The 18,753-nt window shown below is 37.3% G+C and overlaps 1 protein-coding gene across 2 annotated transcripts in view; it reads left to right on the top strand.

Moving 5' to 3' along the window:
- The window catches only part of mip120 (Myb-interacting protein 120), a 67,777-nt gene that overhangs the window by 36,971 nt on the left and 12,053 nt on the right, over positions 1 to 18,753 (top strand). The window contains exon 4 of one of the 2 annotated variants that reach the window (XM_067771425.1): positions 18,579 to 18,718. The exons of the other annotated variant lie outside the window; for it this stretch is intronic. Coding sequence (XP_067627526.1) covers positions 18,579 to 18,718 — 140 coding nt within the window. The remainder of the gene's footprint in view (positions 1 to 18,578; positions 18,719 to 18,753) is intronic. 2 annotated transcript variants of the gene reach the window in all.

Here is an 18,753-nt window from a genome sequence, read left to right as displayed (position 1 = left end):
TCGCATATTTCTAGGCGATTCTATTTCTAGAATTTACTAGTTCGCTTAAGATTGCATACTTTTGTGAGTATCTCAGAAATATGCATGTGTATGTGTGAGAACTACTTTGCTGATGATTGCATACTTTTGTGAGCATCTCTCCGCTGCTGTATGTACATATGTGTAGACATGATGATTGATTTGTTTATGTAGATACAAGTGGCTGCTTAGTATGGGCTTATAGATGATAGTATCCCTTAGTGTTGCTAATATTCGTCACAATACGATTGGTACAAACCTTTTTTTCGCTAAGATTTAACTTATTATTTTCGTCTACGTCCCTTTTAAAAATCTTTTATATAAAAGTGGGTGTGGTCTTTAACCGATCTCGTCCATTTTTAAACGGTTTTATTTAGGTTGACTTGAGGCTGGCTGGTTGGCTGGTTGGATGGCTGGCACGAATTTTGTAATTGAAAGTTAAGTAACTTCCCGATAAGCTAAAAGCTTGAAACTTGGAATATAGTTCAGAACCCGATGACAATGCAATAATAGGAAAAAAATCGCCGCTAGGTGGCGCAAGGATCGATGTATTCACAAAAATCGTATTTGTGGTCCGATTTTCTCATATTTGGAACACATAATACATACACGGCGGCCACCGTGGTGTGATGGTAGCGTGCTCCGCCTATCACACCGTATGCCCTGGGTTCAACTCCCGGGCAAAGCAACATCAAAATTTTAGAAATAAGATTTTTCAATTAGAAGAAAATTTTTCTAAGCGGGGTCGCCCCTCGGCAGTGTCTGGCAAGCGCTCCGATTGTATTTCTGCCATGAAAAGCTCTCAGTGAAAACTCATCTGCCTTGCAGATGCCGTTCGGAGTCGGCATAAAACATGTAGGTCCCGTCCGGCCAATTTGTAGGGAAAAATCAAGAGGAGCACGACGCAAATTGGAAGAGAAGCTCGGCCTTAGATCTCTTCGGAGGTTATCGCGCCTTACATTTATTTTTTTTTTAATACATACAAGAATAGAAAGCGACCTATGAAAAAAAATCGCCGCTAGGTGGCGCAAGGATCGAGATATTCACAAAAATTGTATTTGTGGTCCGATTTGGCTCATATTTGGAACACGTAATACATACAAGAATAGAAGGCGACCTATGAAAAAAATCACCGCTAGGTGGCGCAAGGATCGAGATATTCACAAAAATCGTATTGTGGTCCGATTTGGCTCATATTTGGAAAACGTAATACATACAAGAACAGAAGGCGACCTATGAAAAAAAATCGCCACTAGGTGGCGCAAAGATCGAGATATTCACAAGAATCGTATTTGTGGTCCGTTTTGGAGCACACAATAAAAACACATAATAAGTAAGCGACCTATGATGTCCGATTTGGCTCATATTTGGAACAAATATTACATACAGTCCGGCAGAAGTGACATCAAAATATTTTGGAGTTGGAGGAGGGACAAGCATACGTGGCGCAGAGCCGAGTAAAGTCTTTGGAAGTATTATGTATTGAGGACTTAGATTGTAACAAATTGTCAGGAAAGAGTCCTTGTAATAATAAGCCACTAAATGAACTAAATAGAATGAGAAACAATAGGCAATTAAATAAAGACTAAAAACTTGCAAATAAAATAATTTAAAAAAATTTAAAGTTAAACGGTTTTATTGAAAACAATACTTACATGAAGTAATAATAATACTAAAAGGTAGAAAATAATTAGGTAAGTGCTAGGTACTAGTCGTCACACTCCTCATCAATCTAGGGCGTTGATCAGACAATTAAATAAAAGCGTTCGACGCGTAAAATTTCAATTGATAGTCATAAGTAAGACCAACTGAACCCTAATCAGGTTATGCTACGCCCCACATTTTTAGGAAATTTCGCGCGCCCAACCATTTTATTTAATTGTCTGATCAACGCCCTAGATTGATGAGGAGTGTGACGACTAGTACCTAGGACCTACCTAATTATTTTCTAGCTTTTAGTATTATTATTACTTCATGAAAGTATTGTTTTCAACAAAACCGTTTAACTTAAACATTTTTTTTTTAATTATTTTATTTCTAGAAATATTTCCTGCTATAGGGAAAATTTGTGTACCTAATTTTATTACGATCCGTTAATTGTTCTTCCAGTTATGGTTCCCAAAACATAGAAAATTTCTTAGTCATAAAAGGGGCGGTGCCACGCCCATTTTTTTAAATTTGAAGTATTTCCTATTTATTGCTATAAATTCACTTGGGAAGTGAAATACCATTGATATAAAGCTCTTTTTTGCAAAGATATAGCTTATTTTATTCGTCGACTTCTCTTTTATATAAAAGTGGGCATGGTCCTTAACCGATTTCGTTAATTTTTCTTCAAAACATTCCTTATAGCAAAGGCAACCTCTCTGCCGAATTTTGTCACGATAGGTTTAACCATTTTCGATATGTGATTAATAATATTCGTAAAATTGATTTTATCACAATGCGGTGCCACGCCCATTTACAAATTTTTTTTCAAATTTTTATCAAGAGTCTCAATATCAGTCCACACGTCAATTTCCAACATTCTAGGCGTATTATTTACTAAATAATCAGGTTTTTTGTGTTTTCTAAAATGTTATATATATAAAAAGTGGGCGTGGTTATCATCCGATTTCATTCATTTTCAATAGCTTGTCTATTCTGGGTCCAGATAAGCTCGTGTACCAAATTTGGTGAAGGTGTCTCAATATTTACTCAAGTTATCGTGCTAACGGACAGAAAGACGGACGGACGGGTGGACATGGCTCAATCAAATTTTTTTCAATACTGATGATTTTGATATATAAGTATATCTATCTCGCTTCCTTTATACCTGTACAACCAACCGGTATCCAATCAAAGTTATAATACAAGTACTGCTGGATATAAGGAGAAGAACGCACTTGGAAAAAAATCTAAAATTACCCTCTCTCAGAAACACCTTATCTCTAAATTCATCAACAGAATTGGCCTAACGCCTCGCGATTCGGACTTAACCTCTAATACGGAAAATTGTCTGGCGATGAAGCGTTTTTTGAGGTTAGTGCGGCACCGCCACTCTCTAGGTCAATTGTGAAAAAGGCATTACCAGATACATTGACTTTTTTTGAGCGACTGTGTAATTTATTGTTTTTAGTTCTTTCAATGGTCTGTTTTTTGATCCCTTGAAAAGAAAAAAATTCAGGTTATTTATTATTTCTTTTGAGTTCTTATTCGCACACGATTTCACGTGTATAACTTGACATAACCAATAAATACGTATATATTAATTTTTCAATAATGCCGTGGCCTACGGATAGGCCACCAAATAGATTCTCCACCTTGGAGGTCTTCGAAGACAACCCGGTTGAAAAGAAAAAACCAAACGCTAAGCAAAATGATTACCCTCTACTACCCCAAAAACCTACTCCAACTAATAACCCCAGATTTATAATAATATCATCTGCTTATAAAAATCATCATCCAGCAAAGAGTCAGCGCATACGCGCCTTGGCAACCAAACTACTGTTGGCAGCCATAATTTCGAAATAGTAATAGACTTCGTTTATTTGTGAACCAGCATCAACACTAGCAACAACATCAGCACTGAAATCCAGCGAAGAATCAATCTTGCCAATAAATGCTACTTTGGACTAGGTAGGCAATTGAAAAGTAAAGTCCTCTCTCGGCGAACGAAAATCATACTCTACAAGTCACTTATCGTACCCGTCCTGCTATATGGGGCAGAAGCATGGACCATGACAACAGCAGATGAAGCGGTTTTGGGAGTGTTCGAGAGAAAAGTTCTTCGAAAGATTTATGGACCTCTACGCGTTGGCGATGGCGAGTACCGCAGAAGATTTAATGATGAGCTGTACTAGCTATACGTAGACATCAACATAGTCCAGCGAATTAAAACGCAGCGGCTGCGCTGGCTAGGCCATGTTATGCGAATGAAAGATGATGCTCCGGCCAAGAAAGTGTTTCTATCGGAACCCGCCTATGGAAGCAGAGGTAGAGGGCGGCCCCCACTCCGTTGGAAGGACCAGGTGGAAAACGATTTAAACTCCCTTGGTGTGACCAATTGGCGCCGGTTGGCGGAGCGAAGGAGCGACTGGCGCGCCTTGTTGGACGGCCATAACCGTTTAGACGGTTAAGCGCCAATTAAGTAAGTAAGTAAGCTTATAAAAATACGTCACTCTCACAAATAAGTCCATTCGCGATCAAAAAGTGCATTGAATCAATTTCAACTGAAGTCGAGTCGATCTCGCAAATTAGAGACGGAAACCTACTTATCCTAACACGCAATGCTCAAGTTGCTGATAAATTCCTAAAAGCTAAATTTTTCCCAAACATTTGCCCTATCAATGTAAAGCTTCATGAAAATCTGAACTCTGTCAAGGGTGTGATATACGCCCCCTGCCTTTTAAGCACGTGCCCGAAGACGAAATCGTAAATGAGATGAAAAACCAAAACGTCACCGGAGTTTACAAGTTCTCCCGACAAATTGAAGGCAAATCTACATGTACTGGCCTAATGGTTCTTACGTTTGATCGTTTCCGTCTTCCAGAAACTGTTGATATCGCCTGGTATAAAGTGAAAGTGCAACCTTATGTCCCAAACCCAATGCGTTGCAAAAACTGCCAACGGCTTGGACATACTCAAAAACGATGCGGTAATAATCCAACTTGTAATAACTGCAACCTTCCTCCCCACTCCCCTGAAATATGCACAAGAACTATTTGCGCTAACTGCTCCAGTGAGCATCCATCATCAGACAGAAATTGTCCACAATACATACAAGCGAAAGAGATTCTAAAAATATTAACGTTAGAGAAATGCAGCATTAGTGAAGTACCCCGAAAATACAAAGAAAGACTCCCTTTCCAACAACAATCTACCACATACGCCAAAATCACTAAAACCAATCCTCAAATAACAAGCGCTACACCTAATCCACAAAACAAGAATACCGTAGTAATTTCACAAGATAAAAACTCCAAAACAGCAACATCAGCCCCCGTTGAAAAAAATCAATCTAACCCAACAAACTTTTCCAAAAAAAAAAAAACAAGTTAACAACAACCATATCGAATAAACCAACTTCATTATTTACATCACCAACTTCATACAGTCCAGAGCCTAACAGCTCAGGCTATTCCCCAAATTCACAACCTTTATCTCACCAATCCCCATTTGTGTCTCCAATCTCTCAATTCACTCAAAACTTATTACAAACCAATGACTACTACGTCAACATACCGAAGAACGCAGACGACTCTATGGACTCTTCCTAGGAAGACCCTTAGAGTAACCTTTACTCTTAGCAGCAAAAGCACACCTTATATCTTTATATACCCTATCTTTTTTGTAAACTCGTGTTTACAAAAATTGAATAGTTTTTCTTTCTTTTTCCAATTATGGACTTCAATATTCTCCAGTGGAATATGAAGAGCTTCATAAATAATTACTCAGAACTCCAAATGCTCATTAAGAACTTTAACCCTTACATTATCGCAATACAACAAACTCACTGTAAGAATAATTTTACCCCAATACTTCCAAGAGGCTACCAGGGATACTTCACTAATGCTGTCTCAAACGTTCAATCAAAAGAAGGCACCTGCATCCTAATTAAGAACTTTATACCCCACAAACAAATAAACATTAACAGTCAACTTCAAGTGGTCACAATTGAGATCGATATCAGTATAAAATTCACCATCCTGTCCATTTACATACCACCAAATCAAACCTTTAATAGCAGGGAACTAACATGCATTTTCACGTTCATTAACACTCCTATTATCATACTAGGAGATTTCAATAGTTGGAGTAACTTATGGGGATCTAGTATGGTCAATCATCGAGGTCGTCTTGTTGAAAATTCAATTACACAATCCAATTTATGCGTTTTGAATGATGGTAGCGCAACTCACTTTTCTACCCACTCAACTCACTCATATAGACATCTCCCTCTGTTCCCCCTCCATTCTTTCATTAATTTCATGGCAAACTGTTGACGACCTTTACAACAGCGATCATTTTCCAATAATTCTAAAAGTGTCTTTTACCACAAATACACCGTTAAGAACAAAATTTCTACCAAACTTTTTGCTAAGCCATGCAGACCGGGTTAGCCTTGCTTCGCTGGTTGACAGAGAGTTAGAAGTATGAACTCACACATCGTCTCCTAATCACGACGCTGCAAATTTTGCAAAAGCTATTCAAGCAGCCGCAAATCAAGCAATACCGCAAGCACGCTCCAGTAAAAGACACAATGTAGTCAGGTGGAATAGGGACCTAGCACAACTCAGATCCAAAAAAATGGAAGCTTGGAAAAAGTTTAAAGCCAATCCTTCACCGCAAAACCTTGTTCTTTATAAGGAATCAAATGCTAAATTCCATAAGGAAATGAAAATCTAGAAAAAAAAAAAAATAGTTTTATGCAATTCACCGAATCCATAAACCCTAATTCCCTAATTAATACAATATGGAGCAAAGTTAACAGACTCGACAATAAAAAGACAATGAAACCTCCCATAGCTTTAAAAATTAACAACAAATTCACATCCGATCCATACTAAATTTTTATTTATTTAAGTTCAGTCTACAGAATTTAATTCTTACAGACTAGATATAATACGCAGTTAATCAATTAAAAATAGTGTATAATTTTAATTTAAATATACTTATACTATCATTAAACTCAATAACGCTTGCATAGGTATTGCATAATCTAACGCTCCTAGCAATCGGCTCGTTCATGGCGTAATTAGTAGAGTGGAATGTGTCTACCAATAAGCGATTATTTCTTAAGTTACGAGGCGGGTCATATAAATTGACCAAATTAGATAAGTCGTCACAGTGTATGTTATTATTAATGACATTATAAATAAAAAGTATTGAGAAGTATATTCTCCTATCATGTAGGGACTGCAAGCCCATTAGTTTCCGTCTACCAATATAAGAAGGAAGATTACCTTGCCACGGTAACTTTCTTAGAGCAAATTTCGTGAAAACTTTTTGAACTCTTTCGATTTTGTTTGAGTGGGTTTCATAGTATGGGCACCATATTAGAGAACAATACTCTAGTCTGCTTCGAACAAGAGATATGTAAAGAGCTTTTAAAGTGCAAGGATCTCTGAAATCCATTGAATTTCTTCTTATGAACCCTATCATAGAAAAAGCTTTTGATACTATTAAGTCAATGTGTTGAGAAAATGTTAGCTTTGAGTCGAAAATAACACCCAAATCTTTCATTTTGGTACTTCTAGCTAGAGCACAATTGTCTATATTGTAACTAAATATTATGTTGTTAGACTTCCTAGAGAAGGTGACAACACAGCATTTATTGATGTTCAGTTTGAGACAATTCAAAGTGCACCACTGATTCAGTGAATTGAGATCGACTTGTAACTTATGGCTATCACTTGCATCACGAACGGTACAAAAAAGTTTGACGTCATCCGCGAACATTAGGCACTTAGCGAATTTAAAGCAATTCGGTAGGTCGTTAATAAATAAAAGAAATAGCAGTGGTCCGCAGTGAGTACCCTGAGGTATACCTGACCACGCGTCGATAAATAGTCTTGAGGTTGTATTCCCTAACTTAATAAATAGTTTCCTGTTTGACAGAAAACTAGCGAAGAAATTAATGAGAATGCCACTAACTCCGTAACTTCGTAACTTCTGCAAAAGTATGGTATGACATACCTTATCGAAGGCTTTGGAGAAGTCTGTGTAAATCACATCAAGTTGTGTCTGCTTTCCGAACGCACCCACTATACTATTCGATAATAGGGTCAAGTTCGAACAGGTTGATCTTCCAGGAAAGAAGCCGTGTTGATCTTTAGAGATAAAATCCCGAACATGGTAAAATAACTTTGATTGGATTATGTAGTCGAACAATTTGGCCAGTGTCCCCTGCATAACGATAGGCCTATAATTACAAACATCATTACGATCACCAGACTTAAAGACCGGAACAATGTGACATAACTTCCACTGGTCGAGGAAAGTACCCTTATTGATACAATGCTGGAAAAGCAGGGATATGGGATTAGCTAAAGTATAGCAGCAACGCTTGAAAAATACAGGCGCAAATCCCTCGGAGTCATGTTTGGAGCTGGACTTTAGCGATGAAATAGCGGATAGTACATCCTCTTCGGCGATTGAAAAGGAGGTTATAAAAGGTAAAGGTATGGAATGAAATGTAGGCGATATAGGAATGCTATGATTCTCATAAACTTTCTGAAAAAACTTTGCAAACAAGTCGCAGGACTCGACAGTATTATCAGAGATAGCGCCATCATATTCCAAGTTCGTTGGGAATCCATTTGTTTTCCTCCTGGAATCTATGAATTTCCAAAATCCTCTCGGATTGGACTTTAAATTCGTTTCAACGGTATACATATAGTGCCTAAATAAGAAGTTATGAAGATGATCATACTCCTTTCTTAAATGAATGAAGTTAAGACGATTGATTTCAGAACTATTATTCTTGAACTTCTTAAAAGCCTTATTCTTTTTATTTCTCAAGTTAGAGAGTCTTAGATTGAACCAAGGTGGCTTGTTTTTAGCTGCGCATCTTTTTAGGGGAACAAAATTAGAGATGGCTTCAGAAAAAATGGAACACAATATCTCGTAAGAAGTATTGGGACAGCCGGAATTTTTCAGAAACTCCCAATTGGAAGAGTGCAAAAAATTATTTATAGACTCATAATCGGCACTCATGTAATCACGCCGAGCAAGTGGTTCATCTCTTACGGTATCGAAACTATAAAACATAATACTAAGAAAAATAGCCTTATGATGAAAACTATTATTCAAAATTGGAGATAGACATTCATGGCATGATACTTTTAAATTATTAGTAACAAATATTAGATCTAGGATTTTATTATTGTCATTCTGAACTCCGTTACGTTGCAGGAAACCATGAGAGAGCAAAGTGCTTACGACATAGATTTCGACGCTGGAGCTGAGATTATGCGGTATTAAAGTTTTATTATGATTTTCCCAAGAGATATTGGGTAGATTAAAGTCGCCTAAGAAAATAATTTCATCACCAGACTTTAGAGAATTTGAGATTGCAATCACATTTTCTAAATGTTTTACATACATTTCTATATCACTACCAGGAGGAATATAAGAAACTAAAAGTATTAATGATTTGTTGCTAGTAAATTTAACTCTAACACAGATTTGATCTAACAACCCATCGGATAAATCAAGACTGATTGCGTTACTGCACAAATGTGCTCTTACAGCCAGTAAAACACCACCACCCTTCTCGTGCCCAGTAGCTAGAACATCCCGATCCTTTCGGTACACATTATAGTGATCATCGAAGTATTCGCTTGAAGATATGGCACAGTTTAGCCAAGTTTCAGTAATAGCCACGAAGTCATATTCATGCAATGATGTATCGCGACGAGTTTGCCCCGCTTTGGTGCGCATGCCACCAACGTTCTGATAGTATAAAGAGTATTTTGAGCTAATTGATACGTTGATATTTTGCGGCACCACAACATTTATGTTATTGTTGCTGCCTTTCCCCGCTTTTGAAAAAATTTAAACGGCTGCACTGTTACATTGGCTGGCCAAATGTTAGAGCTTAAGAGCTTATCGCAAAGTATAGGAGAGGTTCCAAGTTTAAAATTTACTCTTCTTAAAGAGTTAGTATCGATACCTCTTTTAATAAGCGCATTACAATATAAGTTTGATGATTTAATTGACGTATGCTTGGAGACGTATTCCACTATATCATTAGCAGTCACTGACGGTTTAAACGAAGCCAAGTGTAACCATTTTATGGGAGAAGCAACAGCAAGTTCTTCGCTTAAATTGCATCCAACAACAACTCTACGACTCTTTGCATTATTTGCTGCGCTTTTCTCCCTATTTTTCTTAATGCCGAGATCGGCAGAGCTGGCATCAGCTGTATCACTATCACCCTTTCCCAAATTTTTGTTATGACTGTTAAGAGCTTTAGAGCACGCAGCATTAGCAGTAGCAGCGAAAGCAGCACCGGCGGCAGCAGCATCAGAATAAGAGCGAGGTGAAACATTCGGTGTGCTAGACGAATTGGAGACAGCTTTAGAGCACGCAGCAGTAGCAACACCGGCGGCAGCAGCACCAGAGTAAGAGCGAGGTGAAACACTCGGTGTGTTAGACGAATTGGAGATAGCGTTGACATTTGCATTTTTGTCATCTAATGATATTGTTGGTGGTTGAATATTGCTATGAGAGCTTGGCTTAGCAGAAGAATGGCTCTCTGTGACAGCCATACCAGATGAACCATTTGACGGGAGATTAGTGATTTGCAACGTTGCTGATTTCGGTTCAATAACCTTCGCCTTAGAGCGCGTCACCATGGCGCCGTCTACAATTGCAAATATATTCGCAACCGAATGGTCAAACTACTCATCTGACGCCAATTTCTCTAACGAATTTCAGTTAGCCAAAGGCCAATTAAACAATTTTTCAGCATCGACTAATGTGGATCGGTGCACATGTTATTCTTAACTGTTTACAACAATGGGGAATAGGCCCTAAAATCTTTGGCTTTGTCAAATATTTCTTATCGAAAAGACGATTCCGAGTTAGAATCGGCAATACGTTATCTACTGTTCATTCACTTAACAATGGAATCCCTCAAGGATCCCCCGTATCTGTTATACTTTTTTCTATTGCATTCAACGAAATTAGTAAAATGATTAGAACAAACAACGTCGTGGAAGACTGTCTCTAAAGACATTTTGAAATGGTCCAAGTATTCCGGAGCCAAAATATCTTTGAACAAAACTAAAAACTTTCACGTATGCCGAACACGCAAATGCGATTTCAACAACCTAAAAATCTCAATCGACAATTTTGATGTAGAAAATGTTAAAGATCTCAAAATACTAGGTATCACTTTTTAATAACTATAGATGGAAAAAACATTGTCTAGAATCATGATTCAATTACTAGAGGTTTGTTCTCCAATGATGATAGATCTTTGACACTCCCAAGTTGAAAAATCTGGACGGGTTGCTTTTACGAAGTAAGGAAAATAGGTAATAATTCACTACCCTTCAGTGAAAATTGTAGTAGAAAAGTATCTTTGGTAGTATATTAGTAGTGATAATAAATTTGTAAATGCCAAAAGTTTTTGGGGAAATAATTCATTTTCTTCTAAATATTTCGTGAATTGATAAAGTTATGTTGGTTTGGTCATTCTTTCAGAAATTGTTTGAGGAATGCCGTACGTTAGAATTTTATTCCAAAATGCAAAAACTCCCTATATGAGCATAAGTTCAATGCATTTTGTCATAAGAGGGAGTTAATGAAAAGCATTTCTTCAATCTAACTTTAATATAGGGCGGTTTCGTGACAAATCCTGAATTGGGAAATTTTTGAAAAATATTTTGAGATAGCACGATTTTGAACAGGCAGCCGACATGGGGTGATACCCTACTCAGCAACCGCAATGAACTGACAAAAACAAAAATAAAAGAAAATGGCTTATTGTCTTTGAACTTTATATTCCTACCTTGACTTTGACAGAAGAGTTAAGCATTTGTGCGGTCCTGCTACACAGGGAGTATTCACCTTTTTATTCTGAAATTTCGGAAAGCTCTTTTCCGTTAAGTATTCATGGAAGCATTCCGGATAAACCGTTAATTTAGAATATTCGGAATACGTTCATTTGATACTACCTCACGAGATCCGAAAATATCAAATAAGTATATAAAAAATATTCCAAATATAAACCGATTCCCCAAATTCTTAAATGGAGGCGAATGTTCCAAACATACGGAATTAATAGAACAGAAGGTCGACTTTTAATAAGCGCCCAAAAATATCGAGAAGAGTGTCAAAAGACGCGTATTGACCTCGATAACTATAATTCGAAGGCGGAAATAAAAATTTTAGCTCGTTCAAAAGATATTGACGAAAACCCGAAAAATTACCCCGGGTTGCGTTGGCGGCCTTCAGTAGAGCTTATAAAAAATTACCCTGGCCGGTCCACCAATGAGGTGGGATCAAAATTAAATGCGTGCAAAATCCCTTTCTACACAAAATCTTTTTCAGTGCACAAAAATATTACAACAATCACATCCGCCTTCGGATTATTGTTGTCGAGGTCACCTCTCTCGATATTTTTGGACGCGTATTAGCAGTAGACTCCTGTTCTAGACTTTTACCAGAATAAGTTAACATGTCCAATGAGTACATTTCGTTATGGCATCTCCATTATTTGACGTTGAACGATGAATTTTGAATTGGTTTATGTTTCGTATATTCATAGGTTTACGAAAGTGCACGATTTCTTGATGTCCTCACTTTTCATAAAATTACCTATGTTCAATGTTCAGCCATACTAATGGATCGGGGCATAGTTAATAAATTCACTATCAAATTTAAAAAAATATTCTAAGGAATTATGCAGTTCAGTACTTATCCGGTATTTGTGAACTGATTGCTTCCTATTTCTACTACTAATATTTTTCGAAAATTCGCAAAGAAACAACACTGTTAACGGATGTCAATTCGATTTGGGAACAAAATGGCCGCAATTGTCAAAATATTTGTCTGTCGAGCAAACCTCTTGTGATTGAATCATGGTCTAGAATCATGATGGAATTATAGAAGGTGGCGGAGATGATGCAATTACAAGGTGACTGACGTTAGCAGCTTCTCTTTCTAATCCGCCATCTTGAACTCCCACTCTGAAACTCAATTTGCCTCTTTGCGAAACTACTTTTTCATTCAGAGGAAAAATTGTAGTAAAAACCATTCAAATCAATTTTCCTGGAAAAGTATGCAAAGACATCACTTTTTTCTCCAATTCTATTTTGAGTTGACTTTTCTATAACTCAAATGCGTAAAATTTTTTATATAAAACAATTTATATTAAACGAAATTGTTTCAATTTTAATATTTCCGTCGAAAATTATGGGAAGATGTTTTTTAATAATAATTCTAATACATGTTTTAACTATTTTATGTTTCTGCTTAACTGCTGTTTCAGGATGCACGTTTTGCAGCTCAATAGCAAGGGTTGACTTTGGCTATGACGAGATAGTGACCCGTTTTGATATTGATTCTCGAATCCTGCGCATATCAAAAAGAATTAAAGCATGTGCCTTCCACGTGTCGCGACATGGTCGATCTGGCTGCGTTGTTTTATATGTCTGATGTTTGGCGGCGCAGATGAACTTAACATTGAAGAACAATGTACACATTTCACCTCAATATAGCGAAACATTCAAAGAGAGCCATGAATCACACTATCTGCACCAGAACAATTTCTTTCATGCACACTGCAATAAACATCGCATGATGCTGCTTCCATCGCATCCTTTAATAATTCTTTAATTCAGTACAAATGTGTTTTTATGTAGCATTTGCCTATGCAGCTCAAAACTCGCTGTGCATTAAAAGGTGTTAAAGCTCATACAGGTCATCACTATACCTCTTTCGATGTTGTTGTAGCGATAAGGACACTCCTCGAAGGCCTTGGGGAGTGTTATCGAGTTGATGGTCCTTTGCCGGATGCAGATCCGGTACGTTCCGGTACCACCTCGGGAACGATTTGTTATGACCACATGGACCTTCTAGGCCATTCCGCCATCCCACCCCTAGATCTATGAGGAGTTCGGGGTCGCCAGAGCCTCGGCTGTTAATGAAACAGAGTTCGCCACGTATAGGTGAGGTTGACAATTGGGTTTGGAGAAGCTATATATTACGCTGGCAACCCCTTGAAAGGGTTGCGCTACACAACCCCTTGAATCTATTTGGTATTTTAGTCGCCTCATACGACAGGCATACCTACCGCGGGTATATTCTAACCCCCTAACCCGCTGGATTATCCTTCGATACTCGCCGTCGGAATCATGATTCCCGAGCCATAGAGCACGACAGGCATGATGAGTGACTTGTACAGAGTGATTTTTGTTCGTTGGGATGGGACTTTACTTTTCAGTTGCCTACTCAGTTCAAAGTAGCACTTTTTTCTAAGGCATTTTCCGATTGATCTCTAATCTGACATTGTTTTTTCTGTTAATCCTGGTTTCAAAATAGACGAAATCTTTCACAGTGCGAAATTATACCCGTCAACAGTGACGTGGCTGTCAAGGTGCAAGTGGGCCGATTATTTCTTGGGTGACAGCAAGTACTTCGTATTGTCTTCATTTACCGCGAGAACCAATCCGTTAAGTAAAAAAAGAAAAAAAATAGTTTCTAAAGTACTTTGAGCTGGCTTCCACAATTTCGTTATGGTAAACAAGCCTATATATGGCGGCAGTCGCAGTGACGTATTCACTTTTTATTTTTATAAACAAACTAGCAGACCCGGCAGACGTTGTTTTGCCCTAAATTTGGTCTATCTGCATACATTTTAATACGCTTTTTCCATCTAACTCTGACGTCGCCCCTCTACACTTTTCCCTAATCTATGTATTCGCTCCTTCCTCCGTATTTTTCGCTTCATCTATCTCCATCTTCGTCTCATTCTATCTCTTTCTCAGTCTCCTTCTCCTTCTCCTTCTCTCTTTTCTCCTCTCTCAAGTTTTTCTCATTCTTCTTCATATCTTATTGCCAGTCCCAGAGGATGTATTTTGTTCCAGTCCCATTCCGAGTCTCAGTCCCAGTCCCACCCCGAGTCTCAGTCCCAGTCCGTCTCTGGTCTACTCCCCGGAAAAAAGCATCGTAAATACTAATATAGGCAAATTTATATACCAAAATTCAGGCAAATCGAATAGGACGTATGTAAATAGGTATGTGGGTATTATTAATTCATGTCTTTATTTCGGCTTCGCATGCATATTTATCAGTTTTGCTAGGTTGATGCGACTAAATTGAATATCACAATGAAAATTACTTTAAAGCTCTCAGCAACAGCTTTCATTTGATATCCATAATACACACACATTCTAGGGGTATCCGGGTCCATGTTTTGGCCTATATTTCGAGACCCTAGTCACCCAGCGGTGTAAAACTTACTCTGTACTAAAGCACACATAAACAGCTTCAATTTGACATCCATAATGTAAAAACACTATCTAGTGTTACCCTGATCCACGTTTTGGCCTATATCTCGAGAGCCTAGTCACCAATAGGTATGAAAACTACCCTGTATTAAAGCACTCATCAACAGCTTCTATTTGATACCCATAATGTAAAAACACTATCTAGGCGTTCACGGGCCCACGTTTTTGCCTATATCTCGAGACCCTAGTCACCCAGGGATATGAAAATTACCCTCTACTAAAGCACTCATCAACAGCTTTCATTTGATATTCATATTCTACACACACATTCTAGGGGTACCCGGGTCCACGTTTTGTTTGGCCATCAATTTCCAAAGATGTAGCTAAATGGACTAAATCATGCATTGCTTGTCAAAAATCTAAAGTTAATCGTCACGTAAGAAGTCCTCTTGGCAATTTCACACCCCCTCTAGACCGTTTCAAATATGTCAGTATAGATATTGTTGGTCCATTGCCATTATGTAAACAGTATAAATACATCCTTACATGCATAGACAGATTTACACGTTGGACTGAAGCAATACCGCTGGAAGACATTACTGCTGACTCCGTTGCTTATGCGTTTTTTTCTGGATGGGTTTCTCGTTATGGTGTGCCAGCTCATATTATTACTGATCAAGGACGACAATTTGAATCTTTACTTTTTCGAGAATTATCTAAAATGCTTGGAATAAGAATAACGCATACAACTCCATATCATCCACAGAGTAATGGCCAAATTGAGAGATGGCATCGTACTTTTAAAGCTGCATTAAAATCCCAAAAATCGAATAACTGGGTTAATTCACTCCCTATTGTCATGATGGGTTTGCATGCAAATATTATACAGGATATTGGTTTTTCCCCAGCTGAAATGGCATTTGGAACAAATTTACGACTTCCTGGAGAAATATTTAATAACAAAAAAGAAAACAAATACTCTACACAATGGGTGAAAGAATTTTCTGAAAACATGCATTGTTTAAAAGCCAGCAGTTCATTGCGACATGGGAAGAGAAACGTATTTGTACATCCAAAATTAGGTACCTGCTCTCATGTGTTCATAAGGTGTGACGCAGTTAAAAAACCTTTACAGCAACCATACGACGGTCCATTCAAAGTAATTTCTAGAACTAATAAAATTTTCAAGATTCAAGTATACGGAGAAAATAAAGTAATTTCAATAGATCGTTTGAAGCCAGCTTTTCTTTTGGATAATCAAGAAAATGTTGAGGAAGATTGTATACGTTATATTCCTCGTAGAGTTACTTTTAAAATAAATTAATTATGTATATGTCGTTATCACTAGGAAGGGGGTACTGTGGCATACCTACCTGTTAGTTTTCTACTTTAACAATTATTCGATAAAAAAAAAAAAAAAAAAAAACATTTTCAATTCATTTGTTGTCAGTAAAGAAAATTTTTTCAGTGAGTTGAAGAAAATTATTTTGGAGAACTGAAGATTTATCAAATAATAAAGAACGTGTTATAAAAATACATTTGTGTAATAAATCAACTTTACAATACCTTGTGCCAAATATGAATCTTATCACAGCGGAAACTTCTCAGGTTTACGGGATAAAGACTCAAATTCAGAACTTCAACTTTTATCCAAAGTAATTTATACACCTACTATTGTATGTTGTTAAATTTTTCCACCACTGCGCTGGAAGGATCAGGTGGAAAACGATTTAAACTCCCTTGGTGTGACCAATTGGCGCCAGTTGGCAGAAGGAAGAAGCGGCTGGCGCACCTTGTTGGACGGCCATAACCGTTTAAACGGTTAAGCGACAATTAAGTAAGTTATATTACAGGACAGTGGTAGGCTGCTAATACCCGTTCAAAACTGTCAGGAGTGTGTTCAAAAGACACGTTTTTGGCTCGGTATTTAAATACGAACAATGACCCTCAACCGCTCCAAGACCAGGAGTACAATCCGTACGTAGTCTTTTGTCGCAGAACCCCTTTCAGCATAAAATTTAATAAGTTTTTTTTTCAAAACATCTTTTGACATTAGTAAAGTCTTTACTTTGAGGTTATTGATATCAAAGCACGTCTTTTGAAAACGTTTCCGACATTTTTGGCAGTGTATTAGCAGTCGATCTCTGTCCTAGAGTATTACGAGCAAAAGCTATAAGCTGCAAACGTTTCAAAAATTAATAAAGCAAACTTAGTTTCATACTTTTTATCAAAAAATTGCATTAAAATCAAGTTACATCTATATTCTATCACTATTTAAAAATTATTAATTTAAGTACTATTTCAAAAGGGGCCCCTTTTATGCCCCCCCATTCCCTTGTACTTCCAAAATACAACCTGGAGCTCACTGGAGCTAAGGGCGTTCGATATGGCAGCTGTCAAATCTTCCGCCACCTTCTATCATTACATTATGATGTAGAATTAAAAAGGCATTAGCTGCCAGAGTAAACCTGATCTCATATCTCTCTAGTAAAAAATGTCATGTACACATAAATACCCTAATCTCTCTAAGTATGGCATTAATTTTAAGAAAATAGACTATGGGCTCTACCTCTACGGTAAATCTCCAAAATCTACATTAAACATATTTAGTCCACTCATCATCAAGCCGCAAGAGCATCTATCTACGCATACAAAACAACACCTGTAAGATACATGCTGGCAGAAGCGAGGTTGCCTACACTTGAAGAAAGAATTCACCACCTACATACCCGACTGTTTCCCAAAATTCTGTTTGAAAGTGATTCAATCATTAATAGCGACGTGAAAATTATAATTGAAAACTCGCTCGTCAGCAATCCAAGATTACCATCAACACTACAAACGGTACTAAATATCGCAGCAAACTTAGGTTTATCTTTCTTAAAAGAAGTCCAGCAATTAAAAAACCCACCATGGACAATTAAAAAATCGTCGTGCGATTCCCGCATTCGACTTGGTCATTCACAATCCACGCATCAGCATCTCTTATCCGGCGACCCAACGCCTACTTGCTCATTCTGCCAAAATACATTAACTTTAAGACAGACAATCAACTAGGAACCTCTACTTCAACGAAAATTGGATAAGCATCCTAAGGAATCCCACATATGAAAACTTAAAGTCAGTATATAGCTTCATCAGACACATCAAAGCCCTTATTTAGACATTTAATTATTATCAATTTAACATTATTTTCTAACACTTAATTGTAAATATAGAGCCGTTAGCCCTGGTAGCTAGTGCTCACTAATTAAGTTAACTAATTAATTGATTTAATTATGTTAATAAATGATAATAATAAAAAATTTCTTTCAAGGCTATTTTAACTTATTTTAGTAGCGGTATTTTGCAACTTTTTTTCGCCCCAGTCTAGTGTTTACTACAAAAAACACTTGTTCGCGAATTCAAAATTTAAAAATCAATTTAAATATAGTAGGCATTGTTTTGTTATTTCGACGCTGTTAAATAAAAAAAAAAAAAGAAATTCAAGAAAATCCATCACGGTCATACAACTTTTATTTGAATGCAACGCAAAGGACATTTCTACATTAACAACATTTAAAACCTTTTCAAGCACTACAATCAATTATTCAAACGAAACCTTTTCAATTATCTTAGACCAAAAATTACCACATCACACGATCAAGGCGATATGCGACACAACAAAGGCTGCAACTGCAAACGCTCCGGTTGTCTGAAGAATTATTGCGAATGTTACGAGGCGAAAATACCATGCTCATCCAATTGCAAGTGTGTTGGTAAGTATGCCTGAAATTTAAAGGTTTTTTTTTTA

The sequence above is a fragment of the Eurosta solidaginis genome, chromosome 3 (assembly GCF_040869045.1).
Source record: "Eurosta solidaginis isolate ZX-2024a chromosome 3, ASM4086904v1, whole genome shotgun sequence".
NCBI lineage: Eukaryota > Metazoa > Arthropoda > Insecta > Diptera > Tephritidae > Eurosta > Eurosta solidaginis.
This window is presented reverse-complemented; position numbering and strand designations above follow the sequence as displayed.